Genomic DNA, 17255 nt, shown 5'->3' with positions numbered 1-17255 from the left:
TATTCCAAATGTTAAAATGTCCTTTTCATCCCAGAATATCATTCATTCATTATTTCAGATGTGCTGGAAATGACACTGTGGTGGAAATTAATTTCATTTTTCAGACAAAAAAAAGAGACATTGTAAATGGACCAATTTAGAGTTATTTTCTAAAAGTCCACAGGGTCAAAAGTGCACATAGTTAAAGAAACATCTAATACTGTACGAATGTTTGGGGCGAGTAAAATTTGTTGGCTATTGAAAGAAATTAATGCTTTTTTTCAGCAAGGATGCATTAAATGGATTAAAAGTAACATTAAAGACATGGCTAGGTCATGGCTTCCACAAGAACATTAAGCAATTTTTAGCACTGATAAGAAGAAATGCTTTATGAGCAAGGAATCAGCATATTGGAATGATTTCTGAGGGATTACTGATTACTGATTTGACCAAATAAATAAGAGATTTCTTTCAAAATAATCTTACCAACTAACCCCCCAACTTTTGAACTATAGTAATTTTTGATTATTTTTCATACTTTTCATTAATAAATAATTTTATATGCACATTTATAAAGAACATTTTCTCTTTTTTTTTCACTTGTCATCATAGATTTGTTCACTGAATTTGTTGCGAAGCATTCTCTCAATCTGTAATCTCTTTCAAGTCTACCTGGTTTTGGTGAAAACAAGCTGTTTTAAGCCTTTTCAACCAGGCTTTGTATTGGAAACGTGCATAAAACCCTTTTCAATGCTCACTAGGTTTTGGAAAAGAGAAACAGTGTGTGATATTTAAATGTTGTCATATGCATAAAACATATGAAGAGTTTACTTGCAAAAACAGATAATTTTTTATTTTAAAAATTCATGTTTGTTACTAAGTTATCATGTTTTTATTGTGTTAGTTAGCTGTATTTTTAGTTTAATTTTTAGTTTTAGTTTTTAACCTAATTAAAATAACCCAACCGCAGTTTGATTGAGATTAATTGGAATGCACAATGAAAAAACATGATTTTTGAAAATGGTTAAAAACATTATATAAACGTTATGAACTCTTCATATACAAACACTATTTCCCACAGTGAAGATGAAACCCATCAGAAGCAGGACTCAGGCACAGGTCTCTGTCTGCCAAGAGAAGTGCTGCTGTATCTGATTTTCTGTAGTGTTGCATAGGAGGATTTATCTACCGCAGGTCCTTTATGGGAGGCCGGCAACAATGGACCGTTTCTTTGGAGAGACAACGTCCTTTTCAAAGTCATATCTAGCCTGCTCTGAATATTGGATGAGCTGTGGGCGCGTTTTATATCAGTTGTGCTCGAATAAACCTGGTTTTCTCTGCTGTTAATCACATTACTGGTGCTCTTGTGAGCGGTGCCGGTTTTCCTTGCCTCAATGCCCTTTCCATTTAGAGTCCCGTTGGATAGTGACAGTTTGGTCAAGCTCTTGCTGGAAAGCGTTTTCCTGTGACCGACCTCCTTATCCTGCAATTGGGTGGTACTGATGACGGCACCGTCTTTACTCCTGCTTTCCCCCGTGGCTGTCTGCGTCTGGGTGGGATGAGTCCTGCTAGTCCCAGCCGTCTGGTTTCGTAGCCGTTTTAACGTGGAGTCTCTGGAATGAGATGCACTGTTACTATTACAATTGGAAAGCGCACTGGGGGAACCTTGAAGCGACTTGCTGGCTTGAGTCCTTTCGTGCTCCTGCCTTGTTTTTGAACTGTTTTTGGCCAACGAGCCGTCGGATGTGACGCCACTGGGGTCCACTGCTGGTCTGCTCTGGCCTTCGGGCAGTCTGGGGGAATCTGGACCTTGATAGCTACATCGCTCCACACTACTGCTACAGCTTGGGGAACTCAGAGAATCGTCCTCGCGAGGCTGGGCTTTGACCTGTGAAGGACTAGCCACGATACTTACTATGGGCTCCTTGGTGCATCGAGGTCGCCGGCCGGACTCAAGGTACTCCACCAGCTCGTCGTTTCCAGTTTGTGGAACGACGCTGGAGGGCTTTCTGCGGTCCTTGGAAGCAAATGACCAGCGTAGTGGAAGAACTTTGCTTGGGCCCGTCTTGGATTTGGAGTGGTAGCGCATACTCATACTGTGGCCCCGGACGCTTCGTACAAATGGCGTGGTCACAACTACATCTAAAAACAGAAAATGGAGGACTTAACAAAGATTAAGAAATACTCCAATTTAATATTACAGAAATATTCCAGTTTTAAATGTGCTTCTGATTACAGATAGATTGCTTTTTGGGTTAAAATAATTTCTTAATATGAAGAAATGGCATGACAATTAGAGATTTGACTTAATTGTATCATTTTCCATTCAGTGCGCGAAACAACTCGAGTCAAAATTGTTTAAAATCATGGAGCAGGTCACACCTGACTTCCATCAACTATAAAACAACTAATTATTGAGTTGTGCAGCCGTGACGTTAAAACCGTGCAACTGGTTACCTCAAGATTTTCCTATAGGATTTTTAAATGAATTTTTCAATTAATAAGTAAAGCAAGTAAAGCCTTGGGTAAATATAAATTTGATGATACTTAGATATTTGTCTTAAAGGAGACCTATTATGCAAAAATCCCTTTTATAAGGTGTTTGAACACAGTAGTGTGGCCGCAGTGTGTGAAAACAACCAGCCTATAATGTTAAAAATCCACCAACTAATTTTTTTTATAAAACCAATAAATCATAAACAATCTCTCCAAACGAGCTGTTTCAGATTTTCCCTCTGTGCACGTCACTGAGGGGAAAAAGTCCCGCCCATTTGTGACACTCTCTGCTCAATAAGCATAAACACAGCCCTGAGTGAGAAGCTGCAGTCCGCCATTACTGGAGTTATATACAATGTCAGCGCCAAAGAGGCTTTACAAGTGTTGTGTTTTGGGATGCACTAATGAACATAGGAGTCGCCATAATCTCCCCCCATCTGAGCCGAGGACAATGTGGTTAAATTTAAATTTTGAAGGAAATATCCTGGAAAAAATTGGTAACGTCCCCTATATGTTTAGGAATTAATACCAACGCTTCGTGCGCGAACGTCAGCTGCAAAGTTAGTATCACGCATTTGTTTTCCAAATTGCTTTTCTGAAAGAGTTTCTTGGCACTCTGTAAAGCTTATTGCTAAAGCTATCATTGTCTCTGTGTGTTTTCACTGATGCTGCCTTCAAGTGCTATCAGAATGATCAGGAACAGGAATGTGGTAGTTAAAAGTTGCATATGAAAGCAATGTGAGTCGATCGCTTGAACTTATCAACCTCATAATCAGAAGTGGGTCTTATAAAGTTTGTGATAGCACGAGACCAGCTATGTTGTTATTTTTATCCCGCCGTGCTCCCCATCTGTGTAATTCATAAACGCAAATTTATTATGCACAGTATAATCAGATGGCTGACTTTGAGTAGTTTTCTGTAAACAGGCTTGTACTAACAGTGGAATGTTTATTTGCAAAGGCTAGCACTGCTAATGCGGAGCTGGAACTCTTGAAGCTCCGCCCTCTTCTCCGGGAGCAACAGCTCACTCACATTTAAAGCAACATACTCAAAACAGCGAGTTTTGGCTCACACCCTAAAAGTGGCAATTTTAACAAGCTGTAAAAATTTATCTGTGGGGTATATTGAGCTAAAACTTCACATATACGCTCTGGGGACATCAGAGACTTATTTTACATCTTGTAAAAAGGGGCATAATCTTGAGGGAACCCATGATGAATTAGTCTTCTGGGTTTTGACGTCACGGCTGCAGCACTCAATTAAAACAATAATTTGTTTCTGTTATACAATTCATGGAAGTCATAGAAGTAGTGATAGATATACAGCAAGAGCATACTGACCATTATCTTTATTTTGAGGCTCATGGACAATAGGAACATGTGGTGTTTGGGGCTTAGGTGCTGAAGTTGAATTGGACAGCTTGCTGGTTGAATTTGAAATTCGGTTATCTGCGTTCAGTCGGATGAGCCAGTGGTCTGATGTAGAGGAGTTGGAGGAACCTGTGGGTCAAAAGTAGCTTACTTAGTCAACTTTGCTCCACTAATGCAAGTCAAAACGCTGTTGGGTTTTTCTGATAACAGATTGAAATGTACAGGTAGCTGAATGCTAGCTATTTGGAAATAAGTAAACAGACTTATTTTATGCTTTACGGTGAAGCATTTTGTGCTAAAGTGCATGAAAATACCAGGGACCTGTTCTCACTTTGCTCTAGCCTTTGATTCTGGGAGACTCGTCTCCATTCATGAAGATGAGATGGAATGGATCCATGGAATAGAATTATTACGGTGTGCATACAAATGATCGCAAGATGTTGGCGGACAGCTGCTGCAACAACCTTACAAAACAGACTTGAAAATGGCAGCACATGAAATGTCTCAAAAAGGTTGAAAGAAGAAGTGATGCATTGCGACATGACCTTAATCATTTAATGCATTTTTTAATCTAACCTTCATATTAATGTGACTGGCATATGTTTTGAGGTAGAAAGAGAGTGTGTTTTATGTATTTGGTCTCATTTATTTTTAAATTAGTCTCTTATGCTCACCATAATACTGTAGTAAAACAGTAATACTGAAATGACTTTAAATGTTTTCTGTTGTGTAATATATAAAAAATTTGTCACATGATCCTTCCTTCAGAAATCATTCAAATATGCTAATTTGTTGCTCAAGAAACACTTACTATTATCAATGTTGAAAACCGTTTTGCTGCTTAATATTTTGTGGAAACTGTGATACATTGTGTTTTTCAGGATCGATTTAATGTGTCCTTGAATAAAAAGGTATTCATTTCTTTTAAAAATTCTGTTATCATTTCTTCATCATGTCAATCAAACCTGTATGATTTTCGTTCTTCAAAAGAAGATATTTTGAAATGTTTCAGAGTCTCTCTCAGTCCATTCAAAGGAAGTCGGTGGGGTCCAGTGTTGTTTAGACCCCAACCTTCTTCAAAATATCTTGTTTTGTGTCCTGCAGAAAGTCCTACAGTTTTGAAAGGACATGACAGAGTTGTAATTTCCTTGGGCAAACTAACCCCCTAAAGTCAGCCATGGAAAAGGGAACAGCATGTTCTCTGGATCAGACTCAGACATACGAAAACAACAGCTCTCATATACGTGTGTGTGAGTTAAGCTGAAAGGCTTGATATCATATATAAGGATTGACAAAGGATTGAGAAATCACAATGGAATGAAAAATGTGTTGAAGCACATTACCAGCATCAAACAGATATATTTAGAATTTTTGAAGGTTCATGCATAATTGCTCTGGGGCATGTTAGTGTGAAGGTGAATTATGTGACTTTGCTCTAATCACAACAGCGAACATTGGAGGCGATCGCTTAAGTGAACGGGGTTCACAATTTATTCTGAACCATTGCTAAAAGCTGCTCACAACTTTTCAAAGAGTTCAACTCAGGGTTCGCGGAACTTGCTTCTATCGTGTGTCAGTAGGAGCTACTGATAACAGATCCATTTTAATTACTACCACAATGGAGATACCTAAGGCCTCTGCTGAATGACATTTCATGGATAATTACAGCACCTCTGATAATATCAAAATAATATAAAAAAGATTCATATATAGCCATATATTTAACAGTAAAATGCACAACTTGAAACATTAAAAAAATTACTATGTACAGAAATGTAGCAAAATATGCAAATAATTCACTATGGAATTTAATGTGTCTATCTTTCAACATCTCAAATTCATTTTAATTGCATGTACCATTTAGTGAAGTCCACTTAGTTTCTCCAACCAAAGCTGACACTCCTACCATACTGTTCAAACAGTAAATACTACTTTCATTCAGCAAGGATGCATTCATTTGTCAAATAAATTGCCTCTTGGTCAGCATCAAAAACATCAACATGTTTTATTAACGGTAGTGTTTGCATCCACTGGTGTAGAAGAAATGCTGTAAGACGTGTGTAAAATATACACATGTACACAGCTGCTTTAAGAGTGGTCTACTATTGTGCCAAAGTTTTTTAACCTTAACTACAGAGAAAGTGTGCAAAGTGCCTTGGAATCTGATTTATTCTAGTAATATGAAGAATGACATTTAAGGCAGACTTTAAAAAGCTTAGATGGTCGTCAATGCATTCATCTCACATCTATTCACTGGTGCTTTTACCTCTCATTTGCATAAAGTTGAAAATTGCTCGACTTTTTGATGTGTGAGCCTGCCGCTCACCTCACGTAGAGAATGAATCGAAAATGCCCGCTCAGCTTGCTTTAGTGGACACATACAGTCTCATAATAATTTCTTTAGACTATGTAACTTTAATCTTTTTACTTGGGATATGGATTTGATTTGTTGAAGTATTATATAATGTGACTTCAGTGGTGTGGAGAGGGAAAGAGGTTGAGCAGGAAGGCAAACAGCAGTAGAGATGCAGGAGCAGAAAGAGAAAGTGAGAAAACTTTGTCAGATTGTGTGTGTGTGAAATTTTGTGTCTCCAGCCCCTTGTGACAAGCAGCTCAAAGCCATGTCCGTGCCTAATAAACACCTTGTCCTTTCTGGGAATGTTTTGTTCTTGTTCTGGCACCAAGGTCATGTTGTGGCTATGCAGTGATCAGGCAGACTTTGGACTAGTGCTGAATACATATCATTTAATTTGTGTCTGAAGATGTGGTTCTCATAGAGAAGGTGAAGAGAGCTGTGTAGAAAAGATCTTGGAGCCACCTAGAGGTTGAATGTGACTTTGCTATTTGACACTGCTGCATGCGCACTAAAGCATTCAAAGGTACAGGGTTGGTAATATTATTTAAAAGTTTTTGTAGTTTATTATGCTCATTATTTAATCAAAAATACAGTAAAACATTCATGTTGTGAAAGATTAGCTCTAAACATAGAGAAAAAAAACAAAACAATTTGCACTTTAAAGGGTGGGGTAGATACTCACAGCCTAGAATGCACTACATTTTTTGCATAAAATAGATGGCAAAAAGTTACTCTACTAGCTATTTCTGTGTTCTGATGAGTGGAATTTTAAAAATAAAGAAATTATAAAATAAAATAACGGCATTAAATTGAAAAAAATTATTGCATGCGTTAGCGCGCTGATTTTGACAGCACTAAAATAAAGAAATAAATACAAATATAAATAAATAAAAGCAGTTAATGCTGCATTTTGAAACAAGTCAATAACATATTTTCAAAATATAGTCATACATTTCTAAATATAAAGGTAATATAAAAACCATAACGATATTTTGTGCTCTGTGGAGTGAAGCTTTTGGAAAATAAAGTCAAAATTTAAAGTCAAGATAAAGTCAAAATGTAAAATTAAAAAATGTAAACGTAATATATATTTTTTTTAAATATTAAAAAAAGCAGTCAATATTGCATTCCGAATGGCAATCATTCTAATAATGTAAGACAAACTTTAATCAGAATTTGTTTTGTATAAAATTTGTGAAAACCATAAAAAGACAGCACACCTGACAAGCTGAAATGACCTGCTAAACAAAATTACAATAGCATATTCTTGTATTCTCTTGACAATGCAAACTTTAGTATGCTTTCTGCTTGTCAGCCCTTGGTAGTGTGGGTATGGAATTAAGGCAGAGATGCAGATAAGAGCGTTCACCTTGCTGCGAGCAGCTAGCTGACCAGGATGGGATGGCATCTCGTCTCTGATAGAAGAGGATATAAGCACCACGTGTGCACACTTCTCCCTCAGGCACCGGCTCAACACTGCTGTCATCGTAGGCATACCACTGGCCATCCACTGAGTTCCTGCAGTATGCTGCTCAAAACACAGACTCATTAGCTTCACTATACTCTACACTTCATGCTCAAGAACATACTTACATATCAGGACAACAGTATTATTTTCATTATTTGTTTTACATTTATGCAGGCATACAAAAATTATTTACACTGCATATATATATATATATATATATACATACCTACACACACACACACACACACACACGCACGCATGCACGCGCACACACACACACACACACACACACACACACACACACAAACAGGGTACATACAGTAATGAATAATATTGAGTAATTGAGTTAATTGTTTTTTATTATTTTTTAACTGGGTGTATGTATTATTTTATGTGTGTATATTTTTATATTTTGTGAAAAGGCTGCATTTGGGTCAATGGATAATAAAAATTGTATTAAATTAAATTAAACTGTTAAACAATTAAATTAACTATTACAAAATTAAATAAATTTTAAACATCTTTTTTAATCATTACCATTATTTTTGACTTCTTTCCATGAAAATATCTAAACAAGATCAATTTTACGTAGCAAATTTGCATAAATGTAATTGCATAAACATGATTATAATGCTTAAAAACTAGAATAGACAGTGTGTCACTGAGGTAAGAAAAATAAACTACTCTCAGTCTTATGATGTTTTTTTCATAGTGATTAATAATTAAGAAAGAGGGTTTGCAGTGTAATTATTTAGCATGTAATTCTCACATAAAATAGTTTGTATTTCGGCTTGTACTTTGAAGTATGACGTTAATTCAGCTTCAGCAGACTTTCCTTTCCTGACAGCTGGTATATTTTGTAAATTCTGGCTGTTCTATGCATCAGCTTGTGCAGAAACGAGGCTGGAATATTTTCCTCTTTCCTCCTGGGTAAACGTCATGATCTGCCTCGTGTCGCTTGGCCACCTTTTCCCCCATCGCCTTTTAACTTTGTGCTTCGGTTACCATTGGACAGAAGTGACCAGAGCATTGCCTTACACAATCTGATGCAAGCTTCTTGCTTGAAATAGCTGCTGCAGAACTCTGAGAAATATTTGGGGTCAATATTTCACTCAAATCCACACTGGATCTAGAAGGGATGGTGTATTTCTTGAGGATTTTCAAGTGTTCTTTCTTCATTATAATCCTATAAATCCAGCCGAGATCCCACCATGTGCAACACCCTCATCATATAGGATGCATGAGATCTGTGGAGGGGCTCAAAGGGATTTTTTCTAAAAGATGCATTATATATCAGTACCCTTACAGATATCAGTGATATGAATTTATAAATATCAGCTGATATTGGACATTTATTGTACATGCTCATTGTTATATTTAATTTTGCAATCCTCTAATTCTCACTTAAATTTGATCTTTAAAAACATTAATAACGCTGTTAAATGTAATCATTAACATATCTCAAAATGAATATGCTTTTTTCATATAGTAAATTGTACATTATTTGCACTAATTTAACTTATATTATTTAAAAAAATGAAACCATTTAAAACATTTTCTTAATTTATAGTTTAATTGATTTTGTAATTAATTAGACATTAGAATAAACAAATAATCATATGAAAATAATTAAAAAAATGTATCAACCACAATTTTAGTATCAATGCAATTGATAATTTTTGGTGTTGTTTTTTTAGTCCTCATTTATCTTTCAGTTAAGCATCAGTTTTTCTGTTTCTCCTAAAGGGCACAAATTAGATCACTGTTAACATATTTGCATTTACATATATGCATTTGGCAAATGCTTTTTTCAAAATTAACCTCTATTGCATTAAACATACTACTTTATTGTTTAATAGGACAGTTCACCCAAAAATGAAAAAATAGCTTTTAATTGTTGTGGATTTCAGGTAATAATGTTATAAATAATTCTTGCACAGACCAATCGTTTCGCTTCATAAGACCTCAGTTTATTGCCAGGAGCCACGGGTATTAATCTTATGTTGCGTGTATATGTTTTTTGATTCTCAAATTGATGGTAGCCATTGTCTTGCACCTTATGAAACACCAAGGACCACAGTTTCAGCTAAAAACTGTTCTGCTGAAGAAAAAAGACACCTACCTCTTGGGTGGCCTGAGAGTGAGTAAATTTATAGCAAATTTTCATTTCTGAGTGATCTATCCCTTTAAACTACAGGAAGGCTGTACGTAATTTCTCTTTTTGCTCACACACCTGTGTAATGACCTCCATGCATGCCTCCATGATGGTTACACACGGCGTACAGGTCGTATAGGAAGGTCAGCGTGTGTCGGCTAGCTTCAGGCCGGTGATGGGCCTGTTGTTTCCAGCCAGGCGGCGGTCGGGCACAGTTGCTCCTCTTGACCATGTGGCGGCCCATATCGAGGCCAGTGAGGGGGAAGTGGACCAGCGTGGAGAGCTTGTTACGGCGCTCTCCCACCTGTCGAAAGCGCTTGAGGTGAAGGATGAGGATGTCTGGGAGAGTCCACAGGCTCATCTGCACCGTGCCCTGCTGCAGCTGCTTACAGTGAGGACACTTCCATGCATCGTCAGGGGCCAGCTAAGTAAACACGATTGAAAAATTAGGATATATCAACTTTATGTAAAAGGAAACTTTATGGAAATTTATGTAAGTGCTTTTCGGTCTGAATAAATGGTCCGGACAGATTTGAATTGATCACATAGCATTTTTTTTAACAACTTGCATTTAGTTGAATGAAAGGAAATAAACAGAAAAGAGCTTCATGACTTTCAAAAAGAGATTTTATTTTTTTAAATATAAAATAAATTATATTATCCAAATCTCTTTTGTATTTAAACTGCAATTCAAAAGAAGTCTCACCAAGGCTGCAATTAGTCAAAAATATAGTAATTTATTAAAAAGAGTAATAATGTGATATATTCTTTTTCAATATATTTTAAAGTGTAATTTATTCCTGTGATGCAAAGCTGAATTTTCAGCACCATTACTCCAGCCTTCAGTGTCACTAACTTGCCAAACAAATGAAAGAAAATCAAATTGGAAAGCAATATTTTAATTGAATAATGACTTAAATTTAGTTTTTCACACAAAGTTATTGTAAGACTGTAGAAGGCTTAAATGTAGTACACAATGGACAAATTTTATGGTGCTTTAAGGGAGAGTTTTTGTAGTTTTGGAGCTTGACAGCCAGTGGTCACAATATGTTTTAATGGAGGAGAACAGGACACATCACTTCCTCTTGTGTTCCACAGAAGGAGGAAAGAATCATTTGCTTGTATATTCTTACATGTTGATTCCATTCCATTCTACTATAAACAGCATATTTTTTCTGCCATTGTTAATGTTTTCCCGTATTTGTGCTCTTTCAAATAGAAACACCTGCTGCACTAGAGCGACTGTTGCAGAATGATAGGGGAATGTCACAATATTGTGTTTCAGACAATCTCGCAGGTCTCAGCTGTTATGCATGTTTATCTGAAATAAGGAAAGTTGGTCGACTTTACATGAAAGTTTTACACAGTTAACGTTTATGAACAAAGAGAAGGAGAACAATGCTTGTATTTCCTGATTTCCAAGACATTTCACATAATTTTTGTAAAATGCATATAGGAAAAGGCCACTATGCTAAAGCAATCTCTAAAGCAATTAGTAAATAACTAAAGTAAATTGGTAAAATGATTTTTAAAGCAATTTAGTAAAACAAAAAAACTAAAAAAATGCTAATGGACTAGCTGCTAACTGCTATTTATTTTTTATTACATTTTATTATTTATTATGCTATTTTTTTTATTAAATAGAAAATGTAGTATTATTAAAATAACTTAAATTATTAAAATAATACAAATTATTATATTTTTTATAATAGTAAAATAGAATTAATGATATAATTATAATATATTAAAATGAATAATAATACAAATCTTAACAAAAATAACAGTATCTTTTATTTATGATAATATTGTTCAATTAATTATAATCATATTTAATTAATGAACATTTCAGAATGTATAAATTACAGCGTATAAAAAAATCATTTTGACATTTCTTATAACTGCACAATTTCACTGCAATGTTTCACTATTCGTAGGTATTTTTTATTGTATGCCAGTATATAAAAGCAATATTGCCCTCGCACTCACATTGGCTTTAAACTGGGTTGTGATTTTCTGTGGCATTCAGCTTCTAATATTCAGCACGATATGTGTTTTTGTGTGAGTTACTTGTTCTTCTTTGGTGTAGAGCTCAAAACACTCATCCAGGGTGCAGCTGTGCTGTTGAACGTAATGTTGTTGTTGAGCACGAACACTTTCTGAGTCTTTCACCACCTCCTCTTGGATGTTACCAAAGAGGCTGCACACAGACACGCAGTAACACCAGGTCACTGGACCGTCATGCTTGTTCTATTGGCTTGACGTGCTTTAAAAGCAAGTGCAAATAGAATGTTCTGTATTTTCACATGTACTCAAAAGGAAGCGAAAGATTGCATTACCAGTCTTTGATTCTGTGCTCCCACTCAACAATGAGCTTCACATGCGGCGGTCCACCTGAGCCGCACAGCTTTAGAGCTCTGAGGAGATCAAGACCAAGCCAAAGGGATTGTGTTAAAAGAGCTTCTCATACATACACAAATACACACACGCACACACACACACACACAAATACACAAATACACACACCCATTTAGAGGTTTTACAAAATACTCAATACATATACAGGTGCTGGTCATAAAATTAGAATATCATGAAAAAGTTGATTTATTTCAGTAATACCATTCAAAAAGTGAAACTTGTATATTAGATTCATTCATTACACACAGACTGATATATTTCAAATGTTTATTTCCTTTCATTTTGACGATTATAACTGAAAACTAATGAAAGTCCCAAATTCAGTATCTCAGAAAATTAGAATATTGTGAAAATGTTCAATATTGAAGACACCTGGTGCCACACTCTAATCAGCTAATTAACTCAAAACACCTGCAAAAGCCTTTAAATGGTCTCTCAGTCTAGTTCTGTAGGCTACACAATCATGGGGAAGACTGCTGACTTGACAGTTGTCCAAAAGACGACCATTGACGCCTTGCACAAGGAGGGCAACACACAAAAGGTCATTGCTAAAGAGGCTGGCTGTTCACAGAGCTCTGTGTCCAAGCATATTAATAGAGGGGCGAAGGGAAGGACAAGATGTGGTAGAAAAAAGTGTACAAGCAATAAGGATAACCGCACCCTGGAGAGGATTGTGGAAAAAAAACCATTCAAAAATGTGGGGGAGATTCACAAAGAGTGGACTGCAGCTGGAGTCAGTGCTTCAAGAACCACCACGCACAGACATATGCAAGACATGGGTTTCAGCTGTCGCATTCCTTGTGTCAAGCCACTCTTGAACAAGAGACAGCATCAGAAGCGTCTTGACTGGACTGCTGCTGAGTGGTCCAAAGTTATGTTCTCTGATGAAAGTAAATTTTGCATTTCCTTTGGAAATCAAGGTCCCAGAGTCTGGAGGAAGAGAGGAGAGGCACATAATCCACGTTGCTTGAGGTCCAGTGTAAAGTTTCCACAGTCATTGATGGTTTGGGGTGCCATATCATCTGCTGGTGTTGGTCCATTGTGTTTTCTGAGGTCTAAGGTCAACGCAGCCGTCTACCAGGAAGTTTTAGAGCACTTCATGCTTCCTACTGCTGACCAACTTTATGGAGATGCAGATTTCATTTTCCAACAGGACTTGGCACCTGCACACACTGCCAAAGCTACCAGTACCTGGTTTAAGGACCATGGTATCCCTGTTCTTGATTGGCCAGCAAACTCGCCTGACCTTAACCCCATAGAAAACCTATGGGGTATTGTGAAGAGGAAGATTCAATACGCCAGACCCAACAATTCAGAAGAGCTGAAGGCCACTATCAGAGCAACATGGGCTCTCATAACACCTGAGCAGTGCCACAGACTGATCGACTCCATGCCACGCCGCATTGCTGCAGTAATCCAGGCCAAAGGAGCCCCAACTAAATATTGAGTGCTGTACGTGCTCATACTATTCATGTGCATACTTTTCAGTTGGCCAACATTTCTAAAAATAATTTTTTTTGCATTGGTCTTAATTGATATTCTAATTTTCTGAGATACTGAATTTGGGACTTTCATTAGTTGTCAGTTATAATCATCAAAATTAAAGGAAATCAACATTTAAAATATATCAGTCTGTGTGTGATGAATGAATCTAATATACAAGTTTCACTTTTTGAATGGTATTACTGAAATAAATAAACTTTTTCATGATATTCTAATTTTATGACCAGCACCTGTATTCTCAGTAAAAGTTACAAAGCCACTGCATAACCCTGATTGAATAATATTTGATTTCATATTTGATTTGAGTTTGTATTCTGTTACAATAACTGGCTGGATGTATGGCTGGCTACTTGCCACATAAGTAAATAATTAGACACAAAATATTGATTTGAGTTACAGTTTTTTACAATCACTTTGCTACTATTTTCAGAACCTTGATGTCATTTTTCACAGCTCTAGACACAAAACGGTTATCACTTGTAACACAGGCTGTCTAATGTTCAAAACATTGCATTGTGCATTCACATCTTTAAAGAAATCTTACACTTGCACAATCATTGGTTCAAAAAACTAATTTATTGTGAAATACCATTGAAACATAACTATAGATCACCCACACACAAGCAACCGATAGTTTCACGGTGTCATTGTTCGTACAATCATTAAATATTGTAGAACAAAATAGGTGATACAAGTTTCATTATAGTACTACATGTATAGTAAATACATCTCTGTAAAAGTACTGCAGTAGTAGAGAGAATACTACAGACACAGTGGAATCATTGAACAAAATTTGTAATATATTGATGCAAAACTGTAATATATTTAATTAGCTCTGTAAACACAAAGCTTCTGCAAGGAAAAACAGTTCCTAGCAAACAGCTTTGCATAGATTAAGTTCAGAGAAGACAGACAATCCTATTACTAATTAAACAGCTTCTAACCACAGAAATAATGAGGACATGAAATATTATTTGAGAAGAAACTTCTTTTACCTTCACAATTTTACCTGTTTATTTTCTTAAATGCATTACAGTGCACAAAACTGTAATGTAACTCTTGTTGACTGTTAAAATGTTAACCCAAAAATGAAAATTCTGTCATTAATTGCTCACCCTCATGTCGTCCAAACCCGCAAATCTCGAAAGTGAAAGTAAAGCAAGCGCGCATTCAAAAGCGATTTCAATGCCCCGCATATTAATAATGTCTCCCTGATGCCCACAATTTATACACAGATTAAATACCCAACTATATAATTGCGAGAGAAAGCATTAAAATATAGTTTTCCCTCTCATCTCGTATTTATTCCCTTATGGGGTTCTGTAGTAAACGGCATTTCCTTTCCGAACACTGTATTCGGTTTCAGGCACATCCCTAATGGGAAGAGTAAACTATTTGAAGAGTCAGGACTACCTTGAGTCCATACTATAGACTGGTGTGTCTTTGTATCAGATTAATGATGCGTTTGACGTCAAGTGTGCACAAAAAATTTGATGAAAAATCGTGAATTGTGATTAAAAATCGTGAATAAATTTTTAATTGAATCATGACCCCAAGAATCTATATGAATCTAATTTTGAGGCACCGAAAGATTCCCACCCTTAGTAATTAATGACAATATTTTTATTTTTGGGTGAACTATCCATTTAATACTGAAGTCCTCCAGTTTCATTTTACAGTGAATACAGTCGATAACTGAGGCACAAGATAGCAATTGTGATAGAAAACGCAGTGATTTGAAATGAGAGATAACGTCGAGAAGCATCGGCCTTAAATACCCCAATAAACGGTGTGTTAATAACACATTTAATAACGCAATAGCACATCATGGAATGTTGCGACTGACCAATCAGAATCGAGTATTCTAGAGAGCCGTGTAATGAGCTGCCTTAGCAAAAACCACTGTTGTGAGATTATTAAGTACAAACCTACTACTATTGCTATTGAAATTTACAATATGACATTAAAACTTAAGGATAATTCTCTCCAATCCTGAACAACCTGTAACTGCAGCACATCTAGAATATGAACAAGAGAATCTTGAAGAGAATGTCAGCAGGAAGATGTGCAAGAAGACGTTAAGATGATTATGAGATTAATGTCATCTTTGAAGACACAGCTGGCAATATTTGAAGGTTTGGAAGGCTGAGGACATCATTTAACCGTCTGTGATTTAAAACTCTCCTCGAGGGCTATAGAAATTTATGAGGGTGATAAACGTTGGCGGCAGCTCAGAGGTTTCTTTTGATGTTTAGGATAATTTTTTTTTAATCAAATTCAGTAGCTTCCCTGATGCATCTACCTGTAAATACAGTATGCATTATCTAGTGGTGCTATGAATAATGAATAAAGTTAAAATTAATGTTTGTTTAATGTGATATCAAAGTATGAACTGTTTATTTTAGAGCCTCTTTTGTTAGAAAACATCTTCTGAACTGGATTGCTGTTACTGGCACCTCTGAGAAAGATCCAATTTATTTTCTGTTCTGATCCATGTCTGTATGAACACACACACACACACGATATTACCTGTCCACAGCACGGTGATAAAGCGGCCGTCCGTCTTGAGGATTTAAGTAGCTATAAGCTGCAGATCCCCCAACAACACGGATCTTGAACAACACCCTGAAATTCTAATGAAAAAGATAGAGACATTAGAACAAAAAGGCCAAAGAGGCATAAAACAGCTGCTTTTGATTCATGCCATCATGAAGGTGCAATTACACTAATGCTTCAATATTGGCATTGTGATATTGTGAACTAGTTATAAACATCAAGACAGAGAAGTGAAGTCAGATTATATTAAAAATTACATATTTAAAACTATAAGCAACAATAAAATAATAATAGTGATGCTTACCTTAGCAAACACTACTAATATAAAGCTAAATAATGGCTATATATAAATGTTTGTTTGTGTGTCTGTGTTGTATTCTATTTTCACGTTTTGAAGTAAGTCTCTTTTTCTATATAAGAATTTTACAGCAAATAAAACAGCAATATTGTGAAATATTTTTACACTCTAAAATTTTGTCTTCCATTGAAATATATTTTAAAATGTAATTTATTCCTGTGATATTAAAGCTGAATTTTCAGCATCATTACTCCAGTCTTCAGTGTCACATGATCCTTCAGAAATAACAGATAACATTTCATAATTATCAATGTTGAAAACAGTCATGCTGTTTAATGTTTTTGTGGAAACCGTGAAACTTTGTTGAATAAGCAGTTCAAACGTTGATTTATTTGAATTTTTTTGTCTGAATGAATGAATATCTGTTCGCTGACCCCCTGTAGCACCTTCTTGGAACTACAGGGGTCCATAGACGCCTACTGAAAGGCCCTGGATGTGCACTGACACGGTTTTATTCTGTCTGGTGTGTCTGAAAACACCCAGCAGGGGGAACCAATCAACTGCGGAAAAGTAACAAGAATGTAAGAGGAGAAGAAAGTGTTATAGACGAAGTGACGGAATCTTGTGAGAGACTTTACTTTGAAACCTTAAGATCTTGA

The 17255-nt window shown here is 36.1% G+C and overlaps 1 protein-coding gene across 1 annotated transcript in view; it reads right to left on the bottom strand.

Moving 5' to 3' along the window:
- Positions 1–576: 576 nt before the first annotated feature.
- Positions 577–17255, bottom strand: part of usp43b (ubiquitin specific peptidase 43b) — a 106669-nt gene continuing 89990 nt past the window's right edge. Inside the window, exons 9-15 of the mRNA XM_079407861.1 lie at positions 16272–16375; positions 12161–12238; positions 11892–12021; positions 9903–10248; positions 7571–7729; positions 3816–3974; positions 577–2121 (exon numbers count right to left, since the gene is read on the bottom strand). Coding sequence (XP_079263987.1) covers positions 1076–2121; positions 3816–3974; positions 7571–7729; positions 9903–10248; positions 11892–12021; positions 12161–12238; positions 16272–16375 — 2022 coding nt within the window. The 3' untranslated portion in view covers positions 577–1075. The remainder of the gene's footprint in view (positions 2122–3815; positions 3975–7570; positions 7730–9902; positions 10249–11891; positions 12022–12160; positions 12239–16271; positions 16376–17255) is intronic.

Source organism: Barbus barbus (assembly GCF_936440315.1).
Source record: "Barbus barbus genome assembly, chromosome: 4".
In the NCBI taxonomy this organism is placed as follows: domain Eukaryota; kingdom Metazoa; phylum Chordata; class Actinopteri; order Cypriniformes; family Cyprinidae; genus Barbus; species Barbus barbus.
Note: the sequence above shows the minus strand (reverse complement) of the source record. Positions and strands in the feature narration are given on the sequence as shown.